Source organism: Ischnura elegans, chromosome 6 (assembly GCF_921293095.1).
Source record: "Ischnura elegans chromosome 6, ioIscEleg1.1, whole genome shotgun sequence".
NCBI lineage: Eukaryota > Metazoa > Arthropoda > Insecta > Odonata > Coenagrionidae > Ischnura > Ischnura elegans.
Window position 1 is genome coordinate 116,046,652 of NC_060251.1, and position 26,599 is coordinate 116,073,250.

General features: G+C 37.6%; 1 protein-coding gene across 1 annotated transcript; it reads left to right on the forward strand.

Moving 5' to 3' along the window:
• Positions 1–251: 251 nt before the first annotated feature.
• LOC124161556 lies at positions 252–21,505 on the forward strand. Its single transcript, XM_046537936.1, has 12 exons — positions 252–348; positions 7,395–7,492; positions 10,520–10,587; positions 12,093–12,184; positions 13,390–13,575; positions 14,979–15,093; positions 16,623–16,680; positions 17,262–17,403; positions 17,974–18,109; positions 18,757–18,906; positions 19,652–19,806; positions 21,191–21,505. The coding sequence occupies exons 2-12, from the start codon at positions 7,417–7,419 to the stop codon at positions 21,375–21,377; spliced, it is 1,365 nt and encodes a 454-aa protein (XP_046393892.1). The 5' UTR covers positions 252–348; positions 7,395–7,416; the 3' UTR covers positions 21,378–21,505.
• The last annotated feature ends 5,094 nt before the right edge of the window (positions 21,506–26,599 follow it).

Genomic DNA, 26,599 nt, shown 5'->3' on the forward strand with positions numbered 1-26,599 from the left:
AAGAAGTGATAATAAAGAAACGTCTTTAGGTGCCATACGGGGTAAAATTGTAAACATCCAAAAACATGGTAGGTTCTCCAAAATTATTCCCATGAATTTCGCAATATTCTTCTCACCTCACAGATAAAATCTTTTTTGAGGTTATCATCCTGTTGAAAATTTGCGAAATTTCCTCATGTTTAACTCGTGGGCACCCTCGTAGTACTAATCCCAAGATGAGCTGATATCTTTGTTTTTTGTTCGTCATCACGCACATCTGAAGTCGCCGTTTTTATAGGATCGACTATATATATTGACGAGAAACTTCGTTCCAGTTGGACACTCCTCCCAAGGAAGACCAATAAAAAGGTAAGCTGACCTAATGTATTTTCATAGCTTGTGGTACGGAGAAATGTAATTCCCACCACTTCTGCTGAAGTGCATGCAATGAGTCATCAGACCTATTTAGGTTAGGCTGAAGTGCGCCATTTGCCCTGATTAAGATAATCAATACCAACAGAGGCGAGACAAATTTGCTTTAACAGCCATTTATGTATTTAAACACCACCAAATGCAAACGACAGCTAATATTATCGAATGTGTTTATAATGACCAAGTGATAATATTTTCTTTTGCTAACTTCTATTTTCCTGCAAGTTATTGAATTTTATAGCTTCGGAATTCCCTTAGAATTTCTCAATTAAATACATGCTGATTTATCAAAGAAATGACGCTTTAGATTCGAATACTTTACCGTTACCATATTTCATTGATTCCGGAATTACTATTTTTTGCCTCTAATTTCTTTAGTAGGTAACATAGAAAAAAATTGGTACCATAAAAATTTAGGGCATTATAAAAATAAGCATATTTTTGTTAATTTGCGGTGGAATGTTCTAGACTGTCTGTACCTTTAGATTATTCGGCCTAGTTTAAAAATCACTCAATACAATCAATCAGTCTTCTCCCTTTCCATTCTACATTCAAAGGTTATTTTAAATTTGCTTTCCCTTTGAATTTTAAAATGTAAATATGATCTAAAATTATATTTGTAAACAGCATTTCTCTATTCGATTCTCACAGCGGACATGGTTGATTACCTAAAATTGCAGAATCAAGGTGATTAAAACTCGCCTATTAATTTCCTCTAATTGATTACCGGATTTGTTTGGGGATTATTGTTTTTCAAAGTTTTCCTTTTATAGACATTTCTATTCGATCTACACAGCGTACGTAGTTTAACTACCCAATATTTCAGAAATAAGGAGTCAAATAAAAAAACCCATTTATATAACGGGTTGCTCGGTAGATTATTGTTTTTCAAAGTGTTTAACGAAAGTATCTAACGATTTGATCGTTGGATTATTCTTCCTCATAGAATGATCCTCCAAAATCGTTAGAATATTAATGGTTTTGCCTGGTTTCGCTATTTAGTTGGGCCCTCTTCGCTTTTATAGCGATGAGGTGTTTTTCCCCGTCCCATCCCTTCCGAACCTATCCTACCCCAGAGGCGTCGGCAGGCTCCTATCGCGGCGGCGCCTCTATCCTTTTCCCTTCCTCTCCTCCCCCTCCCCGGGTGATCGGGCTTATAAGCCACGGGCTTGGTTCCCGGCCCCGGTGTGTTGTATCCTCGAAGGGCTCCCCTGAGCCCTCATTCTTTGTTTTTCAAAGTTTGAACATTGGTGGTAAATGTTGCGCATTTACTGCCAGCATCAAGAAGTAATTTTAGGTAGGAAGGTAATCAAAAGTAAAGGGAAGAAATGATCGGGGATGGTCGATAGTCGTTTTATCAAATGCATCCGGTCAGTGTTTCAAGGTCTCTGTTGTCCGCTTTTCGCGTCAAAATGGACGAACTACTAAAGCAGTAGCATCAAAATGATATCTAGCCATTGATATTACAGAAGTGCCCCAAAAAGGGGCAATATGCTTCGAGGCGGCAAAGGAAGAAAAAAATGCAGCCTTTGCGACAGAGAAATATTTTCATATCCTCATATTTTCGAGGAAATCAAATTAAAAATTTCTTTAAGATTAATCCCTGTATGGAGTTATGGGAAAAGTATTGAAAAATGTAGTCGAGCTGAATTTTATTTACGATTTCAAATTTATAATTAATTATAATGTCATATTACTCTTAAAAAATAATCAGTAGGATTACAATTACTTTGATTTTTGCTTCCGTGGATAAAGCACCCTTTGCCTATATTATCAAAATCAGAGATTATCAACATGAAAAACCCGTATTGAAAATATTTTTAATGCCATTGCATAAAATGATTATTTAAATGTTTTAAAAATTAAGGATTTTAGTTAAAAATATTGGCACTGTAGGCATAAGTTAATATATTCTACCTGTGGATGAGGTTGATGTAGATGGAATTGCATTTCGATAAGCTCGCATGGAATTAATATTTTCTTTTTTTATTGCTCAATGTAATGTTAAAATGTAACGATTGCTCGCGCCAGTGGCGCAGCGAGGGGGATTTTTGGGGGTAAAACCCCCCCAGAGCGCAGAAATTTTTTTAAGTTAAATCTGTTTTACTTAATTGGATTAATATTGCTGATAGAATAGTGTGGGGATTAACATATATCCCTCAGAAGGTCGTAAAACTCAACATTTTGAACCATTTATCTTAATTTTTTCTGGCGGAGGGCCCCCGAATCTCCCGCTTACCCTGGCGGGTATATTACACCCCCATACCCCCCAGTATTAGTTTCGCTTGAAACCCCCCCCCCCCCCCAGCCTTAATTCCTAGCTGCGACCCTGACTTGCGCGATCTTTGTAATAGATTACGCGTAAAAATTACTTTAAAATTACCGATTACAAGTAAACATTACCAAAGATGTAATTGTTAGCAGTATTTCGATTGATTGATACTCTGTTGCATCACGTCAACGCACATAAGTAACGGATTGAACGAAAGCAAGCTGTGACCATATTCTTAGCCTGTGTAGCCAGCGACTCCTTTCTCCGCTCAAAGTAGAACTGCGCTTTAACCTTGCGAACAGATCGAATAAAGACTTCGAACTCTCGTAGCAGTGCTTCGCAGTCGTCCAAACTTACGGTCGATTCTTGACGTCGACTTGGAAATATGGATTAAAAGAGTCTCTGAAAGCATATCGAGAAATCGAATCTCGTAAATTCGATTAAAATCTGCCGAATTTGCTCCTATTCTCCGGCGATCACCATCCAATCAATCCAGACCTCCATAAAAATTCCTCAACCCAGCACCAATGTATGATTCAACTCTTGTCAAATTACCGCTTCTGAATTCTGGAATTCCTTACTGATTGACATCAAATCACCACATTCCCTTCAAATCTTTGAAGATAAATTATACTTTTATTTGAAGACCCTCATTTAAGCATGTTTATCATTTTTTTTGAGTTGTCAAAACATTCTATTCGTGTGGGTCTTCTATACGATTTATTAAAAATCTTAAAACTAGTTTTTGTATTACTGATGTTGAATGTTCTGTTGTGTTGTTATCAAAATCTGTCACAATGGAAAAAAATGAAATTGTTGAACAAGCCCAAGGCCTCGTTGATTTAATTTTTTTCTTCACATATCTCAGAACTGAAAAGCCAACTATCGATACAAGTGATTTTCACCAAGCGCGTCTTCGTGTTATCAGGACGTAGGTCTAAGCTTATCAGCTATCTGCTAGAGTTTTGCTTAATCCCAGCTAAGCTCTTTTGAAGGCTTTTGATGCTAAGCTCTTTTGAAGGCTTTTGACATTGACATTATCTTCCCAAGTCAGTCGACTCCTTAGTCCTCGGACAATGTCGTATATATTGTCAAGGAAGTTCAATAATGGAAGACAGTTTGATCATTACGTATTGCGATATACAATACGTGCTCTTATTCCTAAGGCTCAAGATGGTTTTTTTGGACGGAAGACAGAGGATGGCTCAAGATAGCTTTTGTCCTGGCCATCTTGAGCCATTAAAAACCTGTTTTATCGTTCTGGTGTTGTTCCTTCTCAATATGTGGCCCCACCACCTTTAAGCATTTAATTTTTATAGTAAAAATTATGTCCGGTTCACTATACCAGGGGCGCAGCTAGGAATTAAGGCTAGGGCGATTTAGGTGTAACTAATGCCGGGGTGTGTGGGGGTATGGAATAACCTCCAGGATAAGGGGTAGGGGCGAGATTAATAAATTGCGGAAATTTAATGAAAATGATTCAAAATAGTGAGTTTTACGGCTTTCTATTTTATTAATCCTCACACTATTCTAGTAATAATATCAATCCAATTAAGTAAAATGGATTAAACTTAAAAATTTCTCTGGGCTCTTGGGGGGGTTTATCCCCCAAACCCCCCCCTTCCCTCGCTGCGCCACTGCACTATACATCTCTTTCAGTTCTCTATTTCTTCTGATTCTCCAAACTCCTGCTTTGTAAATATGTCCAAATATTTTCCTCGAATTATTATTAATGTCTATATTGAATAAAAATATTGCGTTACATAGAGTTGAATTACTACATTTAAAAGACGACTGGGACTTATTTGTCTCCAGAAAAGTATTTATTTTTTCTGGCAGTAAACTAAATTATGAAAGCATTGACTTTAAATTGAGCCGCACACAGCTCGGAGAGAAGTTTTAAAGCTGTTAAAAAGCGGTGCAAGACATGGGAGAATTAATCGCATTATTGCATTTGACCGAGAAAAGCAGATACAGGTTTTACATACTGCTATGCTCATAAATATGAATAGTGTAGTTATGTTATATAGAAGATTCCCCAAGCATGCTTTAAATTTTCCTCTGCATATGACACCGCTTTCTACAAATAAATGTGCTGAATATAAAGAAATTTTCATAAACTACCACCTTGGTAGAAAACGTGATAGAATGTACTGGAATTTCAATGGCTGTTTATTGCTGCAGTTATTTGAAAAGACTCTACGATCGACGCTGAGTTTTAAAGATAATTTTATTATATTACCCCATATTATTACCAAATATTACGTCGAAACCTTCTACTACATCTCATAAATCCCTCCGAGACACCTCTAGGGTGCATTGCAGAGGGTGAAAAATTACCACCAGAAAAATTACCATACAAGACAATCCGCACATAAAATATAGGCTTGCCCGGAGAATGCTATTGATAAATTATTGTCGAGTATGTCACCGCGTAAGCTTGTCAGTCATTCTCAGTCAGTCCTAATGATGATGAGGGAGTTTCTCACGTTGGCCTTTAACAGCCTTACCCGGTGCCGAAAACGAGAAGATTTTACCAATCCACACATGCACATGTGGTCATAAAATTATTAGATATGATAAGAAAAAATATATGCAAATTCTTGCAAAGGAAAAACTTGTCTACGTTTAGTAATAACTACAGTAAAAAATGGAAAAAAATCATGCAACGAGTTGTCCCAGCGAGTGACGCTAAAAATTGTATGTTATCCCTGATAGTTTGAGGAAAGAATAACATTTTAATATCTCTGTAATACTGTCCATTTCCCGACTGTAAAAGAAGGATATTTTTTACGTCGTATTAGAAAAACTCTTCTCCTACTTCACTCAGTAAATTTCGCCATGTAGGTAATTTTTTCGCAACATGGCAAGTAAATTTCAGCCTGTTTAATTTGATGGCTTGATTGAAGGAAATTGTCTCCCTATGAAATGGCTCACATTAAAAAAGTGAGTCATTGCAAACAGCAAAATTAGTATTTACTCAAGCATGTTTCGCGAATGGAACTATATTTTCCTGCCTGAAAAAAAAAAGACTTGAGGCATACTAAATCAATTAAACTTGTAAATTTCCCATATTTGATTTCACACGACCGGTTTCGTCGCGGTGCAACTCATCTGGTGCAGATAAAGGAAATCTTAAATACACTTTGTGAGTGGGTGCGACGTAATGAAGGGGAAGGTTACATGAAGGGAAAGATGCATTCAAAGTACATTATTAGGAAAAGCCTCTTCCCCTGAATATTTATTGTAGAATTATTTAATTCAATAAATGTGCGTTATTACATGTAGCAATATGAAAAGACTGCTTTGACTTATACATGATTTCTCAAGTACGCATTTCTATTTCATGTCATTTAACTTTAAATACTCAATAATCTTAAAAATATTTTTTTATTTTCTGCAATTGTGGAATATTAACGCGATGAGGAGGTTACTAGTTTTTATTTATTCAATTATGTTAAGACTTTGTTATAATGATAGAAAAAACAAGGTTATAATGTAATAATTTGCATATTTCACTTTTTATATGGCCACTTGGTGAATGTATGTATGTATTTATTTTATTATTGTATTAATATAATGTATGTATTTTAACTGCAAAAACGAGAAAAATAAAATGCAGAAAACCATCTGATTAGCCACGTATCATTCAAAGGATTCAAAATATAAAGAAATCATGACCTATTTTTTTAAATGTGAAATATTGGCCATCTAAGAAAGTAGGTTTGAGGCTGAGTTGGGGGGTGGGGAAAAATTCAAAGAAGGGGAAAGCTGGGGAGGTGGGTGAGGTGCTTGTCTGTGGGTCACACAATTGTCGCCAGGTGGAGCAGGGGTGAAGATCAAGGGGTGGGGGGCTTAAGTTATGGGAAAAATGGGATAGGATGAGAACATCATAATTTCTATTTAACATGAGACAATTTCTCCGCGTAACGTCTATAAATATTGATTATGAAATAGGGCACATCTAAAATATGGAGCAGGTAGCGTCCCGGTCACCTAATTAAACCAATTTCCGCGAATAGCAGCTATTTAAGGTTCGGTTCGGATATCGGATTCATCATCGCTGCTTCAATTGATTGCGGGTTCGGCTGCCATCTCGTGATACTGGGGGAAAGCTGCAGGTAGTGATTTTTTCATCACAGGTCACTGGGAATCTTTGCAGGAGCTTAGAAGAAAATTTAGGCATAAATTCACCCAGCAAATTTGGAAAAATATCCTTCCCTTACAGGCGTATAGCGGCAGACGGGACTTCGAGATGAAAATAAAGGAAATAAACAGCAAAACAGAGAGATTTCAAATGTCATATTTTCCTCGTGCCATTAAGGATAGCAACAGCGTTTACATTAATATAATTAATGGCGTTACTGGCTAGGATTGCTCATTGCATATATTTATCTTTCTCTATTGTTCTAATCTTGCGTGCATTTGCCGTAGGGATTACTAACACTTGGAAATTTTTTCCTTGGCAAGAATGTGCACTTATTTTTTTATTATGCGTAACATTTTTATGACTGTGTAACATGCATGTGGGCATTTTCTTATACGCCACATGTTGGTGATTGGTTACCCCCTGCCAAACACCACCAAAGAGGTGGATCGCTGGGTAGTTTGTAGACGTAAATGGCTGTAATCATGATTTATATGTTCATTTATTTAACGTGTTAGAAGAGGATATGTTTTTTCATCAATTTGCCGTTTTCTATCTTTCCAGAAGTTCAAATCACAACCAAATCATGCAGACCTCGACGATTCTGCTGGTTCTGGCCGGCACGTTCCTGGTGGCATGCAACGGCCTCCCAACTGTCAGAGGTAAGCGGGGGTCACGGACCATTAGCAAAGAAAATCAACGAAAAATCAAGTTCAATTCTTAAAGAAAAATTAGTGACACAGCTCTGTGTGATAAATTAAAAATAAGCACGCACTGGACGCTATTTTTCAGTCTTATGATAACTAAAAGCACACTGCCGCAAGCATAGCGTACAAAAACCGATTTTTCTTTACGGTCTTGGTATCTTTCTCGTAGGTTATTTTTTATAAAACCCATCTTATTTTTCATACCAAGATGTTATCCCGACGAGTTTTTGGTGAAAGAAAGACTTTCCCAACGAATCGAATTACATTAATCGAGTTATAAAGTGAAGAGCCGTTAAGTTACGTATTTAAGAGCTACTCTTATTCAGGAATTATCCTGGGGAATGCACATTCAGGAAATTTGCAGGCGAAAAAGTAGTATATTAGTATTAAATTAAAAGAATTCTTGAAAAATCCGTTGAAAAAGTAAAAGAACGATGTCATCATTCTTTACTGAGGCCTCATTTGGAGTACGCAGCTACTGTATAGGACAGTGTAGATTGTCAGATCTCACATAAAGACAGAAACGTGCTTAGCAAAGATCAGCAATACTTATGATATTTAAAGGCAACAAAATCAGGAACCTGTAAAGAAAAAATTTTCTGCACGGGAGTTGTCCAGAGCATCCGGCAACAGGACTAGTCTAGGCCAGGGGTCTCCAATTTACTAGGCCACGAGGGCCACATTCCAAGCTCCGCCGCGATTGCCGCGGTGCGGTGCGATTCGGAGCGCGCGCGGGCCGGATAGCAAATAGGGTGGGCCGAGAAATGACTTCTTTCAGGATCAAATATGCCCTGCGCGGGAAAGTTGCCGACTTACATCAGAGGCCCAGATCCGAAATAGGATGGTTTCCTTTAATTTTTATATTGCCCAAATCGAAAGATTATTACTCCTGGAGTACGCATTTCACACTTTTAGATTTTTAAATGACGATATCTATTTCTCGCGATTAAATGAAAAGTGAAAAATTTCAAGCGCGCGAAAACGCGACGGCTAAGTATGAATGATGGGAAAACTCCGTGTGACATCGTTCTTGTTCCCGCTGCCGCAAGTGAGGTGACCTTGGGGCGAGGCTTGAGCGCTGATATGACGCAGGCTGCTAGCAGGTAGCTGAGTACCCTGCCAGCTGGTAGCGCTTGGCTTAAATAATGATTATTAATGCCCTATCAAACGAAGGAAACTTTCCGACCTTTGGCAGTTTTAATAGGTGATTATTAAGAGATGTTTCCCTGAGCTCCGTGCCTCATGCATGCATTGGTAATCTCAGACGATGTAAAACTCCTATCTACTCGTAAAGAAACTAGGTCCCTGTGACGTCACGTGGAGTGGCATCGCATGGGCGCCAATCTGGCCTTTTTCAAATGAGGATAAAATTGACCGTTGCCATTCGTCTGATTGGGATTTGTAAAACCAAATAATTTGTACATTATGAATGCACTAATGGTGGGTGACGAATCGCAATCAATGCCTTTCGTTATCTTTGATGAAGGAAACTACCCTATTTCTCAAATCGGATATTGTTAATCATCGCCGCTCGGGCCCCAAAGTGAAAGATTTTGCGAACATTCCGGTTGAATTTTGATGGGGCACCAATGGAGAACAAATTACTGCTACTAAGCCCGTTTTGGGCATAAACGGTGATAAAATAGCTATCAAGGTTATGTTGACGAATTTTAAAGTCTATCTAAAGAGTTATATGGTTTTACGACGGGTGAAAATGATCAACAAATATGGAGCGAATGCAACCCGCGTGCCACCGAAAATGTCTGCCTAGGATGGCGCGACTCTTGGTGCGATATCCCGGGAACTAACGGACAGAAACGGACAGAAAGATATTTGAGGTAATACACAATAAATTTCAAACGATTCGTTGTAAGAAACAGAAAAAAGTTATGGAATAATCCGAGAGTGACATCATCTGCAGTTATGTCCGAAAAACATCCGAAAATATCAAAATTTCGAAATTCTAAGTGCGACGCAGCACGTTTTCCCGGTATCCGATTGCAAAGATAATTTTCACGATTTATTTTCTCACCAAATAGAACAAGACTGAGGGCGTCCCAAAAGGTATTCTAAAATATTAAAAATAAGGACCACTCTAATGGGACACGTATCAATGGTTTCGGACTTATATAAAATACAGAGGCGTGCAGCGAGACTTGTTAAAAAATTAAAACAATAAGCATAGTAGCATAACTGAATGGATGAAGAATTTAGAGTGGGAAGGTCTAAACGATTGAAGGGAAAAATTTAGATAGACAAAAATTTTTATTACTTATACCTTTTGCGGAATCTTTCAAGTAGAATACTTTTTGCTTAATGTTCACGATATTTTGAGAGGTCCTTATTGTTATGGTAGATACGATCGCCAGGAATAAGATTAAGGAAACAGACTGCAGAACCAATAGATTTAAAATACAGTTTTTCCGCAAAAAATAAGGGATCTTAAGACCTTAGATTATTTAGTTTTAGGATAGCTTGACTCGGGTTAGATGAAACAGGCTCTGCATGCGCAGTTAATAACTTACTATATTTGTAATTACTAACTATCTGCATGTATTTTTGTCATGTTATAATTCGTGCATAACTGACTTACTTACCGTTTTTATAATACTAACTAGTACTTTTATTTGAATGGTATCACGTTCGTGTTCTTAGCACTCTCCTAGTTCCCAGTCTGACCGCGTATGATTGTCGTGAGTGCTTGGCCTATGTCCGGCAAACGATCGCATTGTGGAATCGCCCCATGTCACACAATCTGGTGGTGGCTTGCACGGTACCTCTTAGATGTAGATGTAATATTAATAGTCAACATGTTTCGAGTTAAGCTCCATTATAAACATCACCACTGACCCTATGAGACTCACCCGATCACTCACACTCACTCAGAGACTAAGTTCACGTTTATTGCCGTTGATCTATGGCTCGTATACATTTGTATTATATAATTAATAAAATTAACTCATTTAATTTTCATATTCCAAGATGTGAGCCCAGTTCTGGACAACATGGTCAAGTCCATTGGATCCGGCCTGGACACTTATCTGCAAGCGGTAAGCACATATCATAATGCCTGAAGGCCATTTTACACGGTACACGGAATAGGGTGGTTTCCTATTATTTTTTTATTGCCTAAATCGAAAGATTATTACTCCTGGAGTACGTATTTCGCGCTTTTAGATTTTTAAATGACGATATCTATTTTTCGCGATTAAATGAAAAGTGAAAATTTTCAAGCGCGCGAAAACGCGACGCGTAAGTAGGAAAGTCCGTGCGACGCATTTCTGGTTCCCCCTCTCTCCTTGTGAAGTGACCTTGATCGAGGCTCTGAGCGCTGATAGGGCGCAGGATGCTAGCGGATAGCTGAGTACCTTGCTGAATGGTAGCGCTTGGCTTAAAAAAGGTTTATTAATACCTTATGAAACGAAGAAAACTTTCCGAACTTAGCCAGTTTTAATAGGTGATTATTAAGACATGTTTCCCTGAGCTCTGTGCCTCATGCATGCATTGGTAACCTCAGACGATGTATAACTCCTATCCTCTCGTGTAGAAACTAGGTCCCTGTGACGTCACGCGGAGTGGAATCGCATGGGCGCCAATCTGGCCTTTTTCAAATGAGGATAAAATTTGACCCTTGCCATTCGTCTAAACCAGGATTTCTAAAACCAAATAATTTGTATATTATGAATACACTAATGGTGGGTAACGAATCGCAATCAATGCATTTCGTTTTCTCTGATGAAGGAAACTACCCTATTGCGCAGTCTGACGTACGTGTGAAGGCGCAATCAAAATTGCGTCGTGTAAAGCGGTGAATTGCTAGAAGACATGCGAGAATGCGTGGATGCGAGACGGCAAAATAGCCCCTGTTCTAATTTCGTCCATGCATTCGCGCAATTCCACGCCATTTTAGAAATTAACGCAGCTCTAACCTGCGCAATTCCGTGCCTCGTGTAAAACGGCCTTTAGTCAAACACCATAAGTTTTATACTTAATGAGTATACTTATTACGGAGTAGTTCGAGGTGCTCAATTCGCAAAAAGGTTTTTTCCTTTTATACTTTAATATGTGAAGTCTATCTTAGTATTTGTTCTTCTATTTTTGTTTTATTTTTTACTTGCTCAACCACTTGATGTTACCACCGTACCGAATTTTCGACCTGTAGATTATTTATACTTTATATATTAATTTATATTGATAATAACGGAACGATTAGTTTTGTACGCATTCAAATCGCACTGGCGCAAAGTTATATGCACCAAAGATGAAATTCGCCTTGATAACATAATTTGGCTGAGGTGGGATTCGAGATCGGATCTACCAATGGGCGGATATAAATGCTACCGACTTGGTGGTGTAGCTGTTACCATATTATACCGGCAAATGGGAGATCTGGGGTCGAATCCCAGCTAAGGCAAACGATTTTTTTTCATGATGAATATCATCGTTGATCTATACTATTAGTAATAATAACAACTAATGGAGTGAAATGGCCTCTGCGCTTCTTGTGGTACAATTATCTGTTATAGGCATTTGTTTCTCTCCCAAAAATATCCAGGGTTTCACCAAGCAGGCAAGGCGACTGAAGAACACTCCAGTGAGCCTGCAGTTGGGGGATCTTTTCTTTCACATGGATGATAACACCGGAATGTGAGTAGCCGTCATTATTATTATTACTATTATTATTATTACTATTATTATTATTATTATGGCGTATTTAATACTACCATATCTTCTTCCCAAGTGTTAGCATTTATAAACAATTTAAATTTATGTGCGAGTACATGTAATCAAATAAAGAAAGCCAAGTTCATGTACCAATTCCAGCAAATATAAAAATATGTTCTGATGTTTTCCTAAACTTCATGATTTTATGACGAAAAGCAAGTTCGCTCTGCGTAGCATACGACATTGAAGTCTCACGTTTCAATATGCGATATCGAATGAATATCTTCTCCAACATTACTCCCACATAAGTGGAGATGGTTTTTCAAGCAACTTCCGTCACACCATTGTAATTAAAGATACTACCAACAGAAATATATTCTCGAATTTGTTTTTAATTACCCATCATTTTTGGCAATCATTTGCCTGATAAATTACGCTAATTACTGTAAAACAGGCTTCGAGTCTTTCTCTTCTGGTATTTTATTCTAAAATAATGATGGGCATAAAACCTAATTTTATATCATTTTTAGATAAATAACTATCAACTTGACTCGCTGTCCTGTGCTGTCAAATATTATTTGGAGTAACCTTAGTTTAAATGCTGCATCATTAGAGAGTTGATAGTCGAATCGAATTCATTGAATTTCTGCGCTTTGTCAACAATATTCTCGTTCGCCATTGTTTAAATTGCGATAAAATTTGCTGAATAAAAAACGCATATTTATCTTTTTTTCCGATCCGTCGTCTACTTCTCGAGCTATTCGCGACGAAATATCGACACCCTCAACCCTTTCACTGATAAAGTAATGACGTCACTGACTCTTTCAGAGCAGCTCACCGCTTTTCCGCTACTTCTTTGCCTTTTTCATCCGTCACACGTTGTTTGTTGTCTAATGAGCAATTGTTTCCGGCAAATATCCGGTCTCCAAGAGTTACTTAATGAACAGAGAACTTTAATGACGTCACTAACTCATGAAAAGTGGGCGGCAAATCTCGAGTTTTTTTAAATTTAAATTTACGAGAAAATGGCTGACTTTGAGGAAGAATTTATTTTCGTTATAACAGCACCAATTCCCATCTATATGCCGAATTATTTTTAACAAAATTTCGATTTTTTGCCTTTGAGTGAACGACCCGATTCTCTATTCCTCCCGTACTTTTAATCTCGACCTACTTTCGATTCTCAGGCTCCTGAAGAACATTCGCCTGCCAACCCTGCCCGCGCTGACCGCTCAGTCCATCACCTCTGACCTCGAATACTTGAACACCAAGCTGCAGCTGTCAGCCGAATCGGCCGTCTTCGAGGCTGACTACGAGATCACCAACAACAAGTTCGTGAGCGTGCTGCCCCTCACCAGCACCGGAGTTCTCACGTGAGTCATCAAAACCTACTGCTCGCATACAATCGCACTGTGATCAGTGATCGAAATGACAAAATCCCAGATCACACGACGGATCTGATGGGCTGGCTACGAAAACAGCGTCCGTTTTTATGTTGTTTAACTCGATTTTTAATACAGGGTGTCTCATTTATCTTGACCACCCGAAATAACTTTTTGTCCAGATGCAAATTCAAAAATGTGTCAAGCAAATGTTCATTAGCCGTCAGGGGGACATTAATCAGCATGACAGCCTTCCTTGTAGCTTTGTTATTTACAAAGACATGAGCAGCGGAATGTCTTTTTTAAATGGCACCCTATATTTTTTATGAATGACTGGTGTGTATTTTACTATGTTTTTATTTGTTCATTGTCAACGTCAGCAAGTGGAGTAGTTCCAATACCCGCGTACCTGCACCAAGCGCTTGAGAGTCAGTCGTTTTTCATAACACTATGTTTATGTTAATGGTCCACTGTGTTACACTTTTGAATAAGTCTTTAAATAAGAGAGGATATGAATTTCCAGATAAAAAATATAGGGTGCCCTTCAAAAAAGACATACCGCTGTTCGAATCTTTGTAAATAACAAAACTACAAGGAAGGCAATCATGTTAATTAATGGACATTTGACCCTGACGGCTAATGGACATTTGCTTGATACATTTTTGAATTTACATCTGGACAAAAAGTTATTTCGGGTGGTCAAGATAAATGGGACACCATGTTCCCATTAAATTGAAAGCTCATTCGTAAAAGGAAGTAGCGGGATATTCATAAAATACATTAATCAGTATTTAATTAGCTTTTTCCATTCCCCATTATAATCCTTTACTGTTAGCCTTAGCAATAGAGTAGATTCTAGTTTTTTAATGGCTAAATTAACGGATTAACCTTCATAATTTGCAACCGCGAAACTCTGGTTACTAGAAACTCTAATATCAAAAAGATACACCGCCGAACAGGATGTTTGGAATAGCACCAAAATCAGCGCAAATATATTGAAATTCTCCACCATATATCAATCAATAAATCAAAGCATTTACAAAACCAGTCCTCAAGTAAAAGGCGGTCTTCTTCAGGCTAACAGTTGGTGTCCTAAAACGCGTCTGGCCATCTTGATAAGGAATTGCGCCACATGCAATACAAGGCGCCCTACGGTGTTGTGTTTAGATGCAGCAGAAGATAATTTGTACGGGTTGGAGTACGGGAGTATTATTTTGAATTTTGAAGATTACGAAGAAGGCCTTGTGATGGAGACAATAATGGCCTCTTTCTTGAATACCTGGGGAATAGCGATTAATTTATGATGCCAGTAAAAAAAATATATCTGATTATAATTATTTCTCCCGCGATGGTCAAGCATGTCCATAATTATGGCATCTATTATAAATTTTCAGGGCAACAATCAAGGACATCAAAATCAGCGGTGTTGCCGGTTTGGCCATTGCTGACAACATTTACCAGGCCACCAACATGGACCTCAAGTACACACCAGCCCATGTGACCATCGAGGTGAGCTCAGCGTGATTGGATTAACATTCGAAACCAATGCAATGATTGCAATGGCACAGGAAATGACGCTTTCATTTCTCATTTCGACTTTCGTTTCACCTTTAGTTTGACGAAACATCAACTGTATCCCGATAATTATGAGACATATTACGCTGAAATTATGCGCTTGCATCCATGGTTGCCGGATTTGTTGTGATAATTTTACTCGATAATAAATATTTCTGATAATGTTTTCGAGAGTTAATCAAATGCTGATAACCAAGGAAAAGAAAATTTCTTTCTGCTTGTAAGATTGGGGTTAAAATTTTGTATTATTTAATTGAATATCCGAAAATTTGGCTTGAAAAGTGAAATACATATTAATACTGCGGCGAGCAGTGAAACGACCAACTTCAGGAAAATCTTCAAAAGTAATCCTCCAACTATTTGTAAATTAGAGTAACACTGAGATAACACGGGAAATTTTAATTCAATTTAAAAATCAAATTCTAAATTTTGAGATTAATTTTGCACGGTCATTTTAAATAACTCGTCCGGAAAAAAAATTAAAAAATTATAAAGTATAAGAAAGCTTACTGTCTCATATCATTTACTGAGAAATGCTTGGGCATTCGCACTCCTTTGATATTATACCGTGATACAGGATGTCAAACGTAATGAGAAATATTCAAAGGTATATTATTTTCTATACTTAAAGACTGATGTAGCATGTATCTGAGATAGGGAAATTTTTGTAATACAAAAATTCATATTATTGTGCAGTAAAAAATGATTCAGAGGTCATTTTTGTTTCGTTCAACTGAGAGACTCAATTCTCAATCAGTGGAACATACAAGCCAACTAATCGCTTGGCCTTTATTTCAGGAATGCATTGATATATTTGGGAATCGGAAGTAAGTATGTAAATAACGCAATGAAGAAATGCCATTTTTCAAGGATTTTTAGTCGAATTTATTGAACGGACTCAAAGAATTTCGTATTTATTGTTTCTAGTGAGTTTTTCAATTCAATTCATTTTTGTATGAAAGGCACTCCCTTTAAAATTATACAATCAAATTGCTTTATACAGTTTCCATTCTCCACTTTTTATATTTTTGAAGGGTAGGAGAACATTATAGAGAGTCATCACTCGACCAAAATATGCAATTTTATCAAATAATTGACGTTCTGCAAGACTGTTTCAAAGCAAGTATTCTTAACATCTATCTTAAAAGAAAGCAGATTTTAAATTTCAAAAACATACTAAGAAAATTGATGTGGCATGCTTTTATACTTGTGTCCTTAGTTTATTAGTTTATGCGTTATATTTTAATAGTTATATTAACATCGATGTTGATTAATTAAATAACAATATATTTTGCTTAAACCGTCTATTTCAGTTCTTTCGTCACAAGTTTTCTTTATTTTTTGTTTGCATATATAAACTATTCCTTTAAATAATATTTTTGGTGAATTACATTCTGTATAAAAAATTTCGTTTTTTTGTGACAGTTGAAAATATATATTAATGGATATAAATTTAATTTCAGGTTTCCTACTACGAGGGTGATGAGAAGATCTCCAGCCAAGTGACTGTCGACTCCATTGGTAAATAATTCTACAATAAATTAGCTCTAATGATTGATATTCGAGAATTCTAAGCAGCATGAAAAGCTGCAATGATAATTTCATTTCACTCGAAAAATTTCACACATGGGACAACAATTTACAGAGTCCAAACTAAAATAAAATACGACTCCGATAAAGCTAATTTCGAAATAATCGTCTCGTCAAACTTTCTTTCAATAAAAATTTATATTACGTGGAAAATCGTACCTTATTATTATAATTTGGGTAGGTAACTCTTTCTCCAAACGAAGATAAATTGAAGCTGTATTTTAGTTAAGCTAATTAGGCATTCCATTTTCAATCGTTGGAGAGGAATGATTTTAAAAGTTAATTGTGAAATGTTACTGCGATAATTCATGTTCCATTCGCCACAGAAAAATCTCTCCATTATATAATACAAATTACACATTATTATTATTTGCATATTTTTTATCAGGAGAAGCATTGAAGCTTATTTTGGGAAACCAACCAGGAATTCAATTTGAAATCGTTGGAGGGGAACACTTCATAATGCTAATTATGGAACGTTACAGTGATATTTTTTGTTCAATTTGTCGCAGAACAATCCCTCCTGGGCAAGATCAAGAAGGAGGTTGAATACAGGATGAACGACATCGTGAGGGCCCAGTTGAATGTGCTCCTCAACCAACAGTTCTTGGATCAACTGTTCCTGGGCAACGACCAAATGCTTGCCCACTACAAGTAAGTCAATCAAAACTCACAACGTACGAACATTACAAATGCTTCCAGTTGGACTCATTAATGTTAACAATTTTCATCGTCCAGTTTAATAAAGCTATAAGTTGGGGCTATAAAATAATATCTACAATGGCTGATAAATAATATCATTCGAGGGTTGAAATCCTCAGAGCAAGCATATTACTGGATGAAGTAAAGCAAAACTGATCCAGTCAATGCCGTTTACTGTGTAATTTTATGATACTTGAATGCAATTCACAGAAAGCAGGCGCCCATATTGGAATTTTGATTTGCACCGGCTTCTTTCCGTCTGTGAGCTTATTTCGACCGGGTTCAAAGATAAATTAATATGGGGATAAAGTAATTGCGAGCTTTAAAAAAATATTTCTTAAAATTCGACAGCAAAAGAGTGCGGATTTCCTATGAGAGACTCATGTTCTCCGAATGGTAGGATGTAGCCAAATGGCCACGGAGGGCGAAAATGAGTAAAGGTGAAACAAGGGAAAATCATTAGCATGAGTTTTATGCGTTATGGAACGACGCGAGTCTGATGGAGGGATAATTCCTTTGAAGGGACCACGCTGCGAGGTTCACCCTCAACGCTAACTCCATCATCGACCAGCTGTTGTCTCAGGCGGACAAGGCCCTCAAGACCCTCGGCATTGACCCCATCGGATTCCCAGACATCTACGAGTCCTTCTCCAAGAAGGTAAGGCATTAACAGAGCAGGCTCCAATTGTGAGCATAAAGTACGAAAGCATTACGAATAGAAAAAGATTAAAAAGACATGCTACTTCCAAAAACGAGGTATTTGAAGTGAGTGTAGATGAACCTGTAGTGGTGGCGAATCATGTAATCAATTAAACCAGAGCATAAGATATTTCTGCCAAAAATTTAAACTAACGCAAGCTAAAGAGAGAACTTTAAACTGTTTTTCCGTGTGGAAAATATAGTTAATTAATTAGTCCACAAAAGAACAAAATTTCAAATGTCTTATAATTCAATATTGTATTGTTATCATAAGCAAGCAAGTGCCCAAAATTGCAAGCGGATCCAACAATTTGAAGTGGGTTAAAAGTCAATTACAAGTTCTATTTATACTTCTCTTCAATACTATCAGCAACTCATCCTTATATTAATAAATTTTGTTCATGGCTCTAAAGAAAATGGTTCGGTTTTCGACGCTAGGAAAACTGTAGCTACATTTTGTACGCAATTTTTTTTTACAAAAGACGTCTCTATGTATTGACACGAGTATCCTAGAGAAGAACTTGAGTGTGTTGTTGTTATATTCGGGTGTTAAGAATTCCTATTTGGTAAAATCTGTCATGATTTCCTCACTCGTTCGCTTCACAGATCCTGATCGTCCGCTGGCACGGATCTTTCACAGCCAACAAGGGTGGAATCAACGGCCTCGCCTCACTGCGCAGGTACAAGGACGTCAGCTTGTCCGTCGACAACGACGTGGTCACCATCTTCGGCGGAATCGGTTTCCAGGAGCTGAGCGTGAGTACCTGTTCCTATTTTAATGAATACATGCCAATCGAAATGGCAAAGAATGCCACGGAATAAAGGACGAGTTTCGGTGACATCTAGTTTTATCGGATAGCCAATTTTGACGGATTTTCAACAAATTTAAGACTTTTCATTTACTTTCTAAACTATATTAGATATGGATGAAAATTTTGCGATCGCAATCAAACTAATAGTATATACGTACTTATATTTATAAGGGAATGGTACATCCTTTACATCGGCTTCCATAACTTTTAAATTTTTACTTTTGAATACTAAGATGTAACGATAACTTCCACGAGCTTCGTAGTGAATTACAAGTAAAAATAACTTTAATAAAATGTTTTGACTATAAGCAAAATCATGAAACATCGCATTGATGACAGTAGGTTATATTGAGGGAACTCAAGTCTAACAATTTTTTATTTTGGGAAAACATACAGTCTCTTGGTATTTCTTTTGGAAAACGTTCTTTACTTCTTTTTTTTGTATAAAGAGTAACTATTGGTAGCGAAATATTTCCTCTGTTAATTTCAAGTTTTTTTTTACCACTTTTGGCTCCTGTAAATGCGCGATAAATTATAAGAGTTGCGTGAAAAAAGTTAATTTTTTATGAATGGACTTCACTTATCAAGAATCACATCCTTATCGAAAGACTTTAAAATGAATATTTAACTTGATTTGGAGGAGTGTATTTGATAAGTTGTCACATCGAAATTGACCCTTCTATTTGCAGATTGGATACAGCTACTACCGAGCAGAATTCATGGGATTCGGTCCCACTGGTGAGTTCCGCGTCGGAGTTCAAGACCCATCCATCTTCCTGAAGCTCAGCGTCAAGCTCGGATTCCTCACGGCCAGCGTGGAAGATTTCAAGTTCGAGCATGCCGGGTGAGTGCGATCACGAAAAGGATATTATACACAAAAATATAAACCCATACAGAATAATCTAAACTGCAGACGGAACGAAGGACAATAAAAATGTACTAATATATATAAAGCTCTGTTCACGGACACCTCTGACTTACGCAAAGAATTCGGTTTCCCAGTAGAAGGATGGTATAGTTCAATAGTATAAGGATCGAACCTTAGTGTACGAACAATCCCGCTTACGGAATACTTGTTGGGTACAATTCTTCTCTTGTACGGACACCATCGGCGTGGATTTTCTGACCCAAGTTTAAAAAATGGAAGGATTTCCTCAAATCACTATTTATACGCCAACATTTACATTTATTTCCAAGTTGAATATCGTTACGCTTCACTATGAGAGCTATTTCCCTCTTAAGGATCAAAAATGGATACACTATGAGAAAAAGTACTTCATTTATGGCATATTCGGATTCCAAAAGGTAAAATGTGATGTGATGCCGCACGCAGCCAGAAAATTTGGGCGACACGAGGATGACATTCAGTCGAAATTTGTAGATTATAATTTTCTCCCATCGCAAAACAATATCATTTATTTGATAAAATTTGAAATTCGCCACTATTATAATATTGAATATTTTATTCATCATGGGTTATTGCCAAAAACGGCTCACTTTCAGCGTTTATTCTGCACAGGTCTCCAAATTTAGCCTGATTTATGGAAAAACCTCAAAGTTTAGATTTCGTGCGCCAGTGGTCAAAGATTTCCGGTTTTGAAAAAAATCGTATCTGAGACCCTGAGTACCATAAGTTGACAACTTTCTCCTACATTCCCCTTTCATATTTAATTCCGAAAAAAGTAATTTTTCTACCCACCCTGGTGCTAAGTGCATCATTGTTCAGTTGGGAGGGCGTGAGGAAATGTAAATGTCAGTCGTCTCTTAAACTATGTTACTTTTCAATTGACATTGCAACTAGCCAGGTCGTGCAAGCTCGGAATTCTTCGAGCCGCGTCGCAGCTGGAGATGGGGCCTACGACTTGGGGGATGGGGAGAGAGAGAGAGAGAGAGAGACGCAGGCGTTGCCATATTTTCTCAAAAGGCTTAGTCATTGCATGGAAACGAAAGACTGAGTCATTAACCCTCTCCCTACTTTGCAACACAGCTAACTTACGAAGCGTACACCACGGAGGTCTGAAAACGACTGAATTTACCAGAAGCTAGGCTCCACTTATAGCACTTTGATTAGTTTTCAGGAATTCACGAGCCTTGCGCCCTCAACCCCCTGAAAAAAACTTGGGCCTGCCTCTCAATTGCAAAGATATTTGAAATGAGATCTTGTTCTCTTTAATTAAATCTTAGTATTAAAAAAAAACGCTGATTGATTTTCACCCCTCGCTTTGCAGCCAACTAAAGGTGGACATCACGGGCTTGGACACATTCAAATGGATCATCGAGCAGATCGCCAACTGGGTCGCGGGGGCCTTCCACGACCTCATGAACAGCGGCCTCGAGCAAAAGATGAAGGACATCATCAACAACATCGCCAAGGACCTCGACCTCAAGCCTTTCTTCCCACCGAGGAGCTATTAAATGACTTATTCCATCTCGGCCATTCAATTTTACCATGTAAATACGAAGTCACGTCTCTTCCCGCTGAATGAGATATTGTCAATGTCACCTCAATGTACAAAGGCCTCTAAATAAATCTTCGAAAAATATCCTCGCTGGCTGTATTTTTTAATAGGTTAGTTTCCTTCATCAAAGAAAACGAAATACATTGATTGTGATTCCTTACCCACCATTAGTGTATTCATTATATACAAATTATTTGGTTTTAGAAATCCCAGTTCAGACGAATGGCAACGGTCAATTTTAACCTCATTTGAAAAAGGCCAGATTGGCGCCCATGCGATGCCACTCCACGTGACGTCACAGGGACCTAGTTTCTTAGACGAGTAGATAGGAGTTTTACATCGTCTGAGATTACCAATGCATGCATGAGGCACAGAGCTCAGGGAAACATCTCTTAATAATCACCTATTAAAACTGCCAAAGGTCGGAAAGTTTCCTTCGTTTGATAGGGTATTAATAATCATTATTTAAGCCAAGCGCTACCAGCTATCAGGGTACTCTGCTACCTGCTAGCATCCTGCGTCGTATCAGCGCTCAAAGCCTCGCCCCAAGGTCACCTCACTTGCGGCAGCGGTAACCAGAACGACGTCACACGGAGTTTTCCCAGCACTCATACTTAGCCGTCCTGTTTTCGCGCGCTTGAAAATTTTCACTTTTCATATAATTGCGAAAAATAGATATCTTCATTTAAAAATCTAAACGCGTGAAATACGTACTCCAGGAGTAATAATCTTTCGATTTAGGCAATAAAAAAAATGAATTGGATGGATGAGGCAGATACTTTGTGGAGATCCATTATGAGATATGAAGTGAAACACTTTGCACTTTCCACATAAAAAATTTATTACACTAGAGTCGACATGTTTCGCTGCACTGCAGCATTATCAAGACTAACCCAAGAAATTAACCATACCAATATATATACACAAATTGCACACTCCCAACATTTGAGAAATGGGGGTGGAAGGTGGGGTGGAAAGGAGGGTCGGGAATTTTAAACTGACCCTCCTTTCCACCCCACCTTCCACCCCCATTTCTCAAATGTTGGGAGTGTGCAATTTGTGTATATATATTGGTATGGGTAATTTCTTGGTTTAGTCTTGATAAAGCTGCAGTGCAGCGAAACATGTCGACTCTAGTGTAATAAATTTTTTATGTGGAAAGTGCAAAGTGTTTCACTTCATATCTAATAAAAAAAATAGAAAAGCACCCTATTCGTCCTGCGTTTAGCTCGTTCTTCTTTCCTCTTTCACCTTACCTCACCTGCGAATCAACATTTCGTATTATCGTCTCCTCTTATTCACATTGAAGACTAATTCATTGACTGACAATGAGTCCTGACTGACATTCAACAAGTTCGGCCTATAACTGCCGGCTGCGAAATGATATGCATGGAAATGAAGAGTGAGTGGCAATTATTTTCCATTTTCGACTTCATTTTTTCCAAACTTAACAAAACCCGTTGTATGACTCAGATTTTTTTAACAATGCAGGCGCATATCTGAAGTTCTGTTTTAGACAGTTTTACAAGGCTGAAACGATTTATTTGAAATAAAAGTAAATGTCGATTAATTTAACCCCTAAAAAATTGGAAATTATGACTTGAAATTGAACAAAAACATAAATATAAGTTTACCCTTAAATTATCGGCGTATCCTGAATGCTGGAAATCAGGCAAATCAAGTCCTTCGATCTTCTGAGGTTAAGCTTCTCGAGTAAGCTGAGATAACACAGCTGGGAGCACAGCACTTGTTCACTGTGTAATAGGGTGGTGCGAAAAAACTCAAGTTACAAATTTCGTGTCGTAATAGCGCGGAAAAGTTGCGATACGTTAGTACAAGAAAAACAAAAAAAGAATTATTAAAATCGGACGTCATCTTCCGATCCCGCAAAGCACCTGAAAAAATGACAAAAATGAAAAAAATTGTTTTTTTTTTCGTTGTAAAAAAATGAAATAAAATTAATATCTTTTAACGCAACAGCAAAAAATGGTTAAAAATAGCATAGATTATTATTAATATATGCATATTTATGGTTTTAAACTGTTATTACCGATCACACCAGATCATTAAAAATTATAAATTTTGCATTTTTGCCGGTTTTTCAGAGTTTTGTAATAATTAATTGAGGATAATTTTTGCGAAGTTTTAAATAGTCCTTTAGATCAAAATGACAATAAAACTGGCCACTAGAATTGAAAGGCAAAATTGCACCTTAAAAAGGCAGCATGTTAACCCTATTGAAACCGAAAGTGAAGATGTTGAGGTTATAAATGACGCAACGCAAAGTTCAACAATCAAGGAGAAATTTGTTGACCAGGAAGATCACATGCCTAGTACACCCAAAAAAATATAAATCACCATGGCAAATTAGGGTAAATTTATAAACTACAGCTTTTCATTGTGATCAATACGGGGTATCTCACCGTGCAGCTGCTGCTATAGCATCAAGTGTATTTGTAGACAATGGTGTTATAACTGAAGAATATACTTCTAAGTTCATTGACTGATGTAGAATTAGAAGGGAAAAGAGAAATATTATTAGCGATATACAGCAAATCCATCTTGATCTAGGTGAGCTACACGGGCTATACTTTGACGGAAGGATATACAATACCATAGTAATAGAAATGATTGAATTGAAAGAGTACTGCCGGACAGTTAAAGCGGATCACCAGTCTCTAATAAAAGAATCGGATTTTGTGTATTTGAGTCATGTTTCTCCAAGCTCCGGGTCTGCTAAAGATAAAGTGGTCTCCATATGATCTTATCTCTCTGATCAAGGAGTATCATTAGAGTACTTAGGGTTAGTTTGCTGTGATGGCACGAACATCAACATTAGATGGAAAGGTGCACTATTAGAAAGCTCGTAGGAAACATTGGACCTTCGCTGCAGTGGGCAGTTGGTTTACTTCATTTCATTGAATTACTTTTGTTATATTTTTCAGTATTTAGATGGTGAAACAAGTGGCCAAAAATCATTTAGTGGGCCAATTGGACTAATCTGAATGGTAATGGAAAGCTTCCAATTCTGCATTTCCAAGCAATTCAATGTGAAATTCTACAAGTTGATAGATACATTTTGAGCAAGGACAAAAGATACCTTATTGACATTAAACTAGCAATCACAAGTGCTGAATTTCCAAATGACTTACCAAACCATGATCCTGGACCAATTTTACATGCTCGATGACTCGTGTGGACAGAGCAATGGAAACCTCTCGATACATACCTGAATATTAAAAGAAAGTAGTTTTCCCTGTTATTGAATGGAACTCTAAATTTGACCACGCAGAGAACGTATTGATGGCGATGGTTTTTGATTACAGAAGGCACATTAGAGAGCTAGGGCTAAAAAGAGTATTTAAGGCCAGACAGACTTAACTAAAAGCAAACCTATCGTAAACTTCATTACTCCTGCCATGAACTTCGAAATAAATGACTGTATAGAATTGATTGCCTGGAATAGGTGCTTTCCATTCATTGACACAAGTCGACTTGGGTCGCGGTTTTCGTGTTCCATTCTGTGTGTGTCGCCGACTGTTGTGACACAAGTCAACAAACGGTAACGCACAGGAATAGGAGAGTTTTAAACAGTTTCCGTGAGTAGACACAAGTCGAGTCGTGAGTCACATGTATGGAAAGCACCCAATGTAGTCAAACTATCTACTCCACTTCTTCTTATGAGAATAATTGCTAATGAAGAAATAGCTTCCTTCATTGAATCTGGTGATAAACAAGATTGGGATATTATAACTTCCTACATCACAGTCAAGCAATGGAGCCGTGTGTGAAATTGGTAACAGAGGCATCCCTTAAGCTTTGTGGCTATCGATCCAGAGATGGATTTATTAGGGCTATATTCAAATCAAGGTCCATTATGCCCGACTTCACCACAAAATCGCAGTACAAAGTAGTTTTCACAAGCTAAAATTTAAAAGAAGGACAAAAATTTTAATATTATAAATAGCAGTAACCCTCATTAGTTGGATGGATGGAGGGTGTGGGTAGAACTCAAAGTGCAGCCACCTCTCCGCGGTGAGTTCTGGATTGTTTAAATATAATTAAATCATATATAAACATAGGAAGAGCTGCATAATCAAACATGTATTTTAGCCTAAAATATTACCTTAAGTAATTATTACACAACTCTGAAAAACCGGCAAAATTGCAAAATTTATACATTTTTAATGATCTGGTGCGATCGGTAATAACAGTTTAAAAGCATAAATATGCGTATATTAATAATAACCTATGCTATTTGTAACCATTACTTGCTGTGGCGTTAAAAGATATTAATTTTATTTCATTTTTTTGCAACGAAAAAAAAAACAATTTTTTTCATTTTCGCCATTTTTTCAGGTGCTTTGCGGGATCGGAAGATGACGTCCGATTTTAATAATTCTTTTTTTGTTTTTCTTGTACTAACGTATCGCAACTTTTCCGCGCTATTACGACACGGAATTTGTAACTTGAGTTTTTTCGCACCAGCCTACTGTGTAAATCACTAAAGAAAACTGAATGGGGAATATTCAGCACATCCATGCAGTGGCCATGGTGATGGAGGCCGTCATCCTCATTCCGGCTTTTCTAAGAAAAATAATGCATGCGCAAGATGCACGCACCCTTGGTAGGCCTAGACGAAATTCTCCCTCCTCATCCCATCCTATCTACGTCTACGGGTTGTTGATAGGATCCTGGCAACAATCTTTGGCGGCACAGGGCCGGCAAGGAAATTAGGGAACATTTTTCGCAATAATGAGTTGAAAAGACTGTCCAGCAAGTAAGGAATCTCCGCTTCATAGAAATATGAGGAAAGTTTTGCAGAGGAGAAAATTTAGCGGCTACTGTCAACTGCTCGCAGTGTAACTTAAGTGGTCGTTTTGGATCATGAATTTGTCTCATGATGAGCATGGAAATCGGCCCTTATTATTAGTTTGATGAATATTTGAAGGAGACTGTTCAACACACGAGAAGCGTGAAACACATTGATGCATGAGATTTCACAGTATGGAAAATTATGTAAAGTGTATGTATACACCAGGTGAATTCAACCACCAATACAGGATATTTGAGCGATAAAGTCATTCGGTCTTGCGCCTCATCGGCGCAATACACCGCTTAACTGGAAACATTCTAGATGTCGGATAGGCAAGAATAGGCAAGATTTTTTTCTTCATC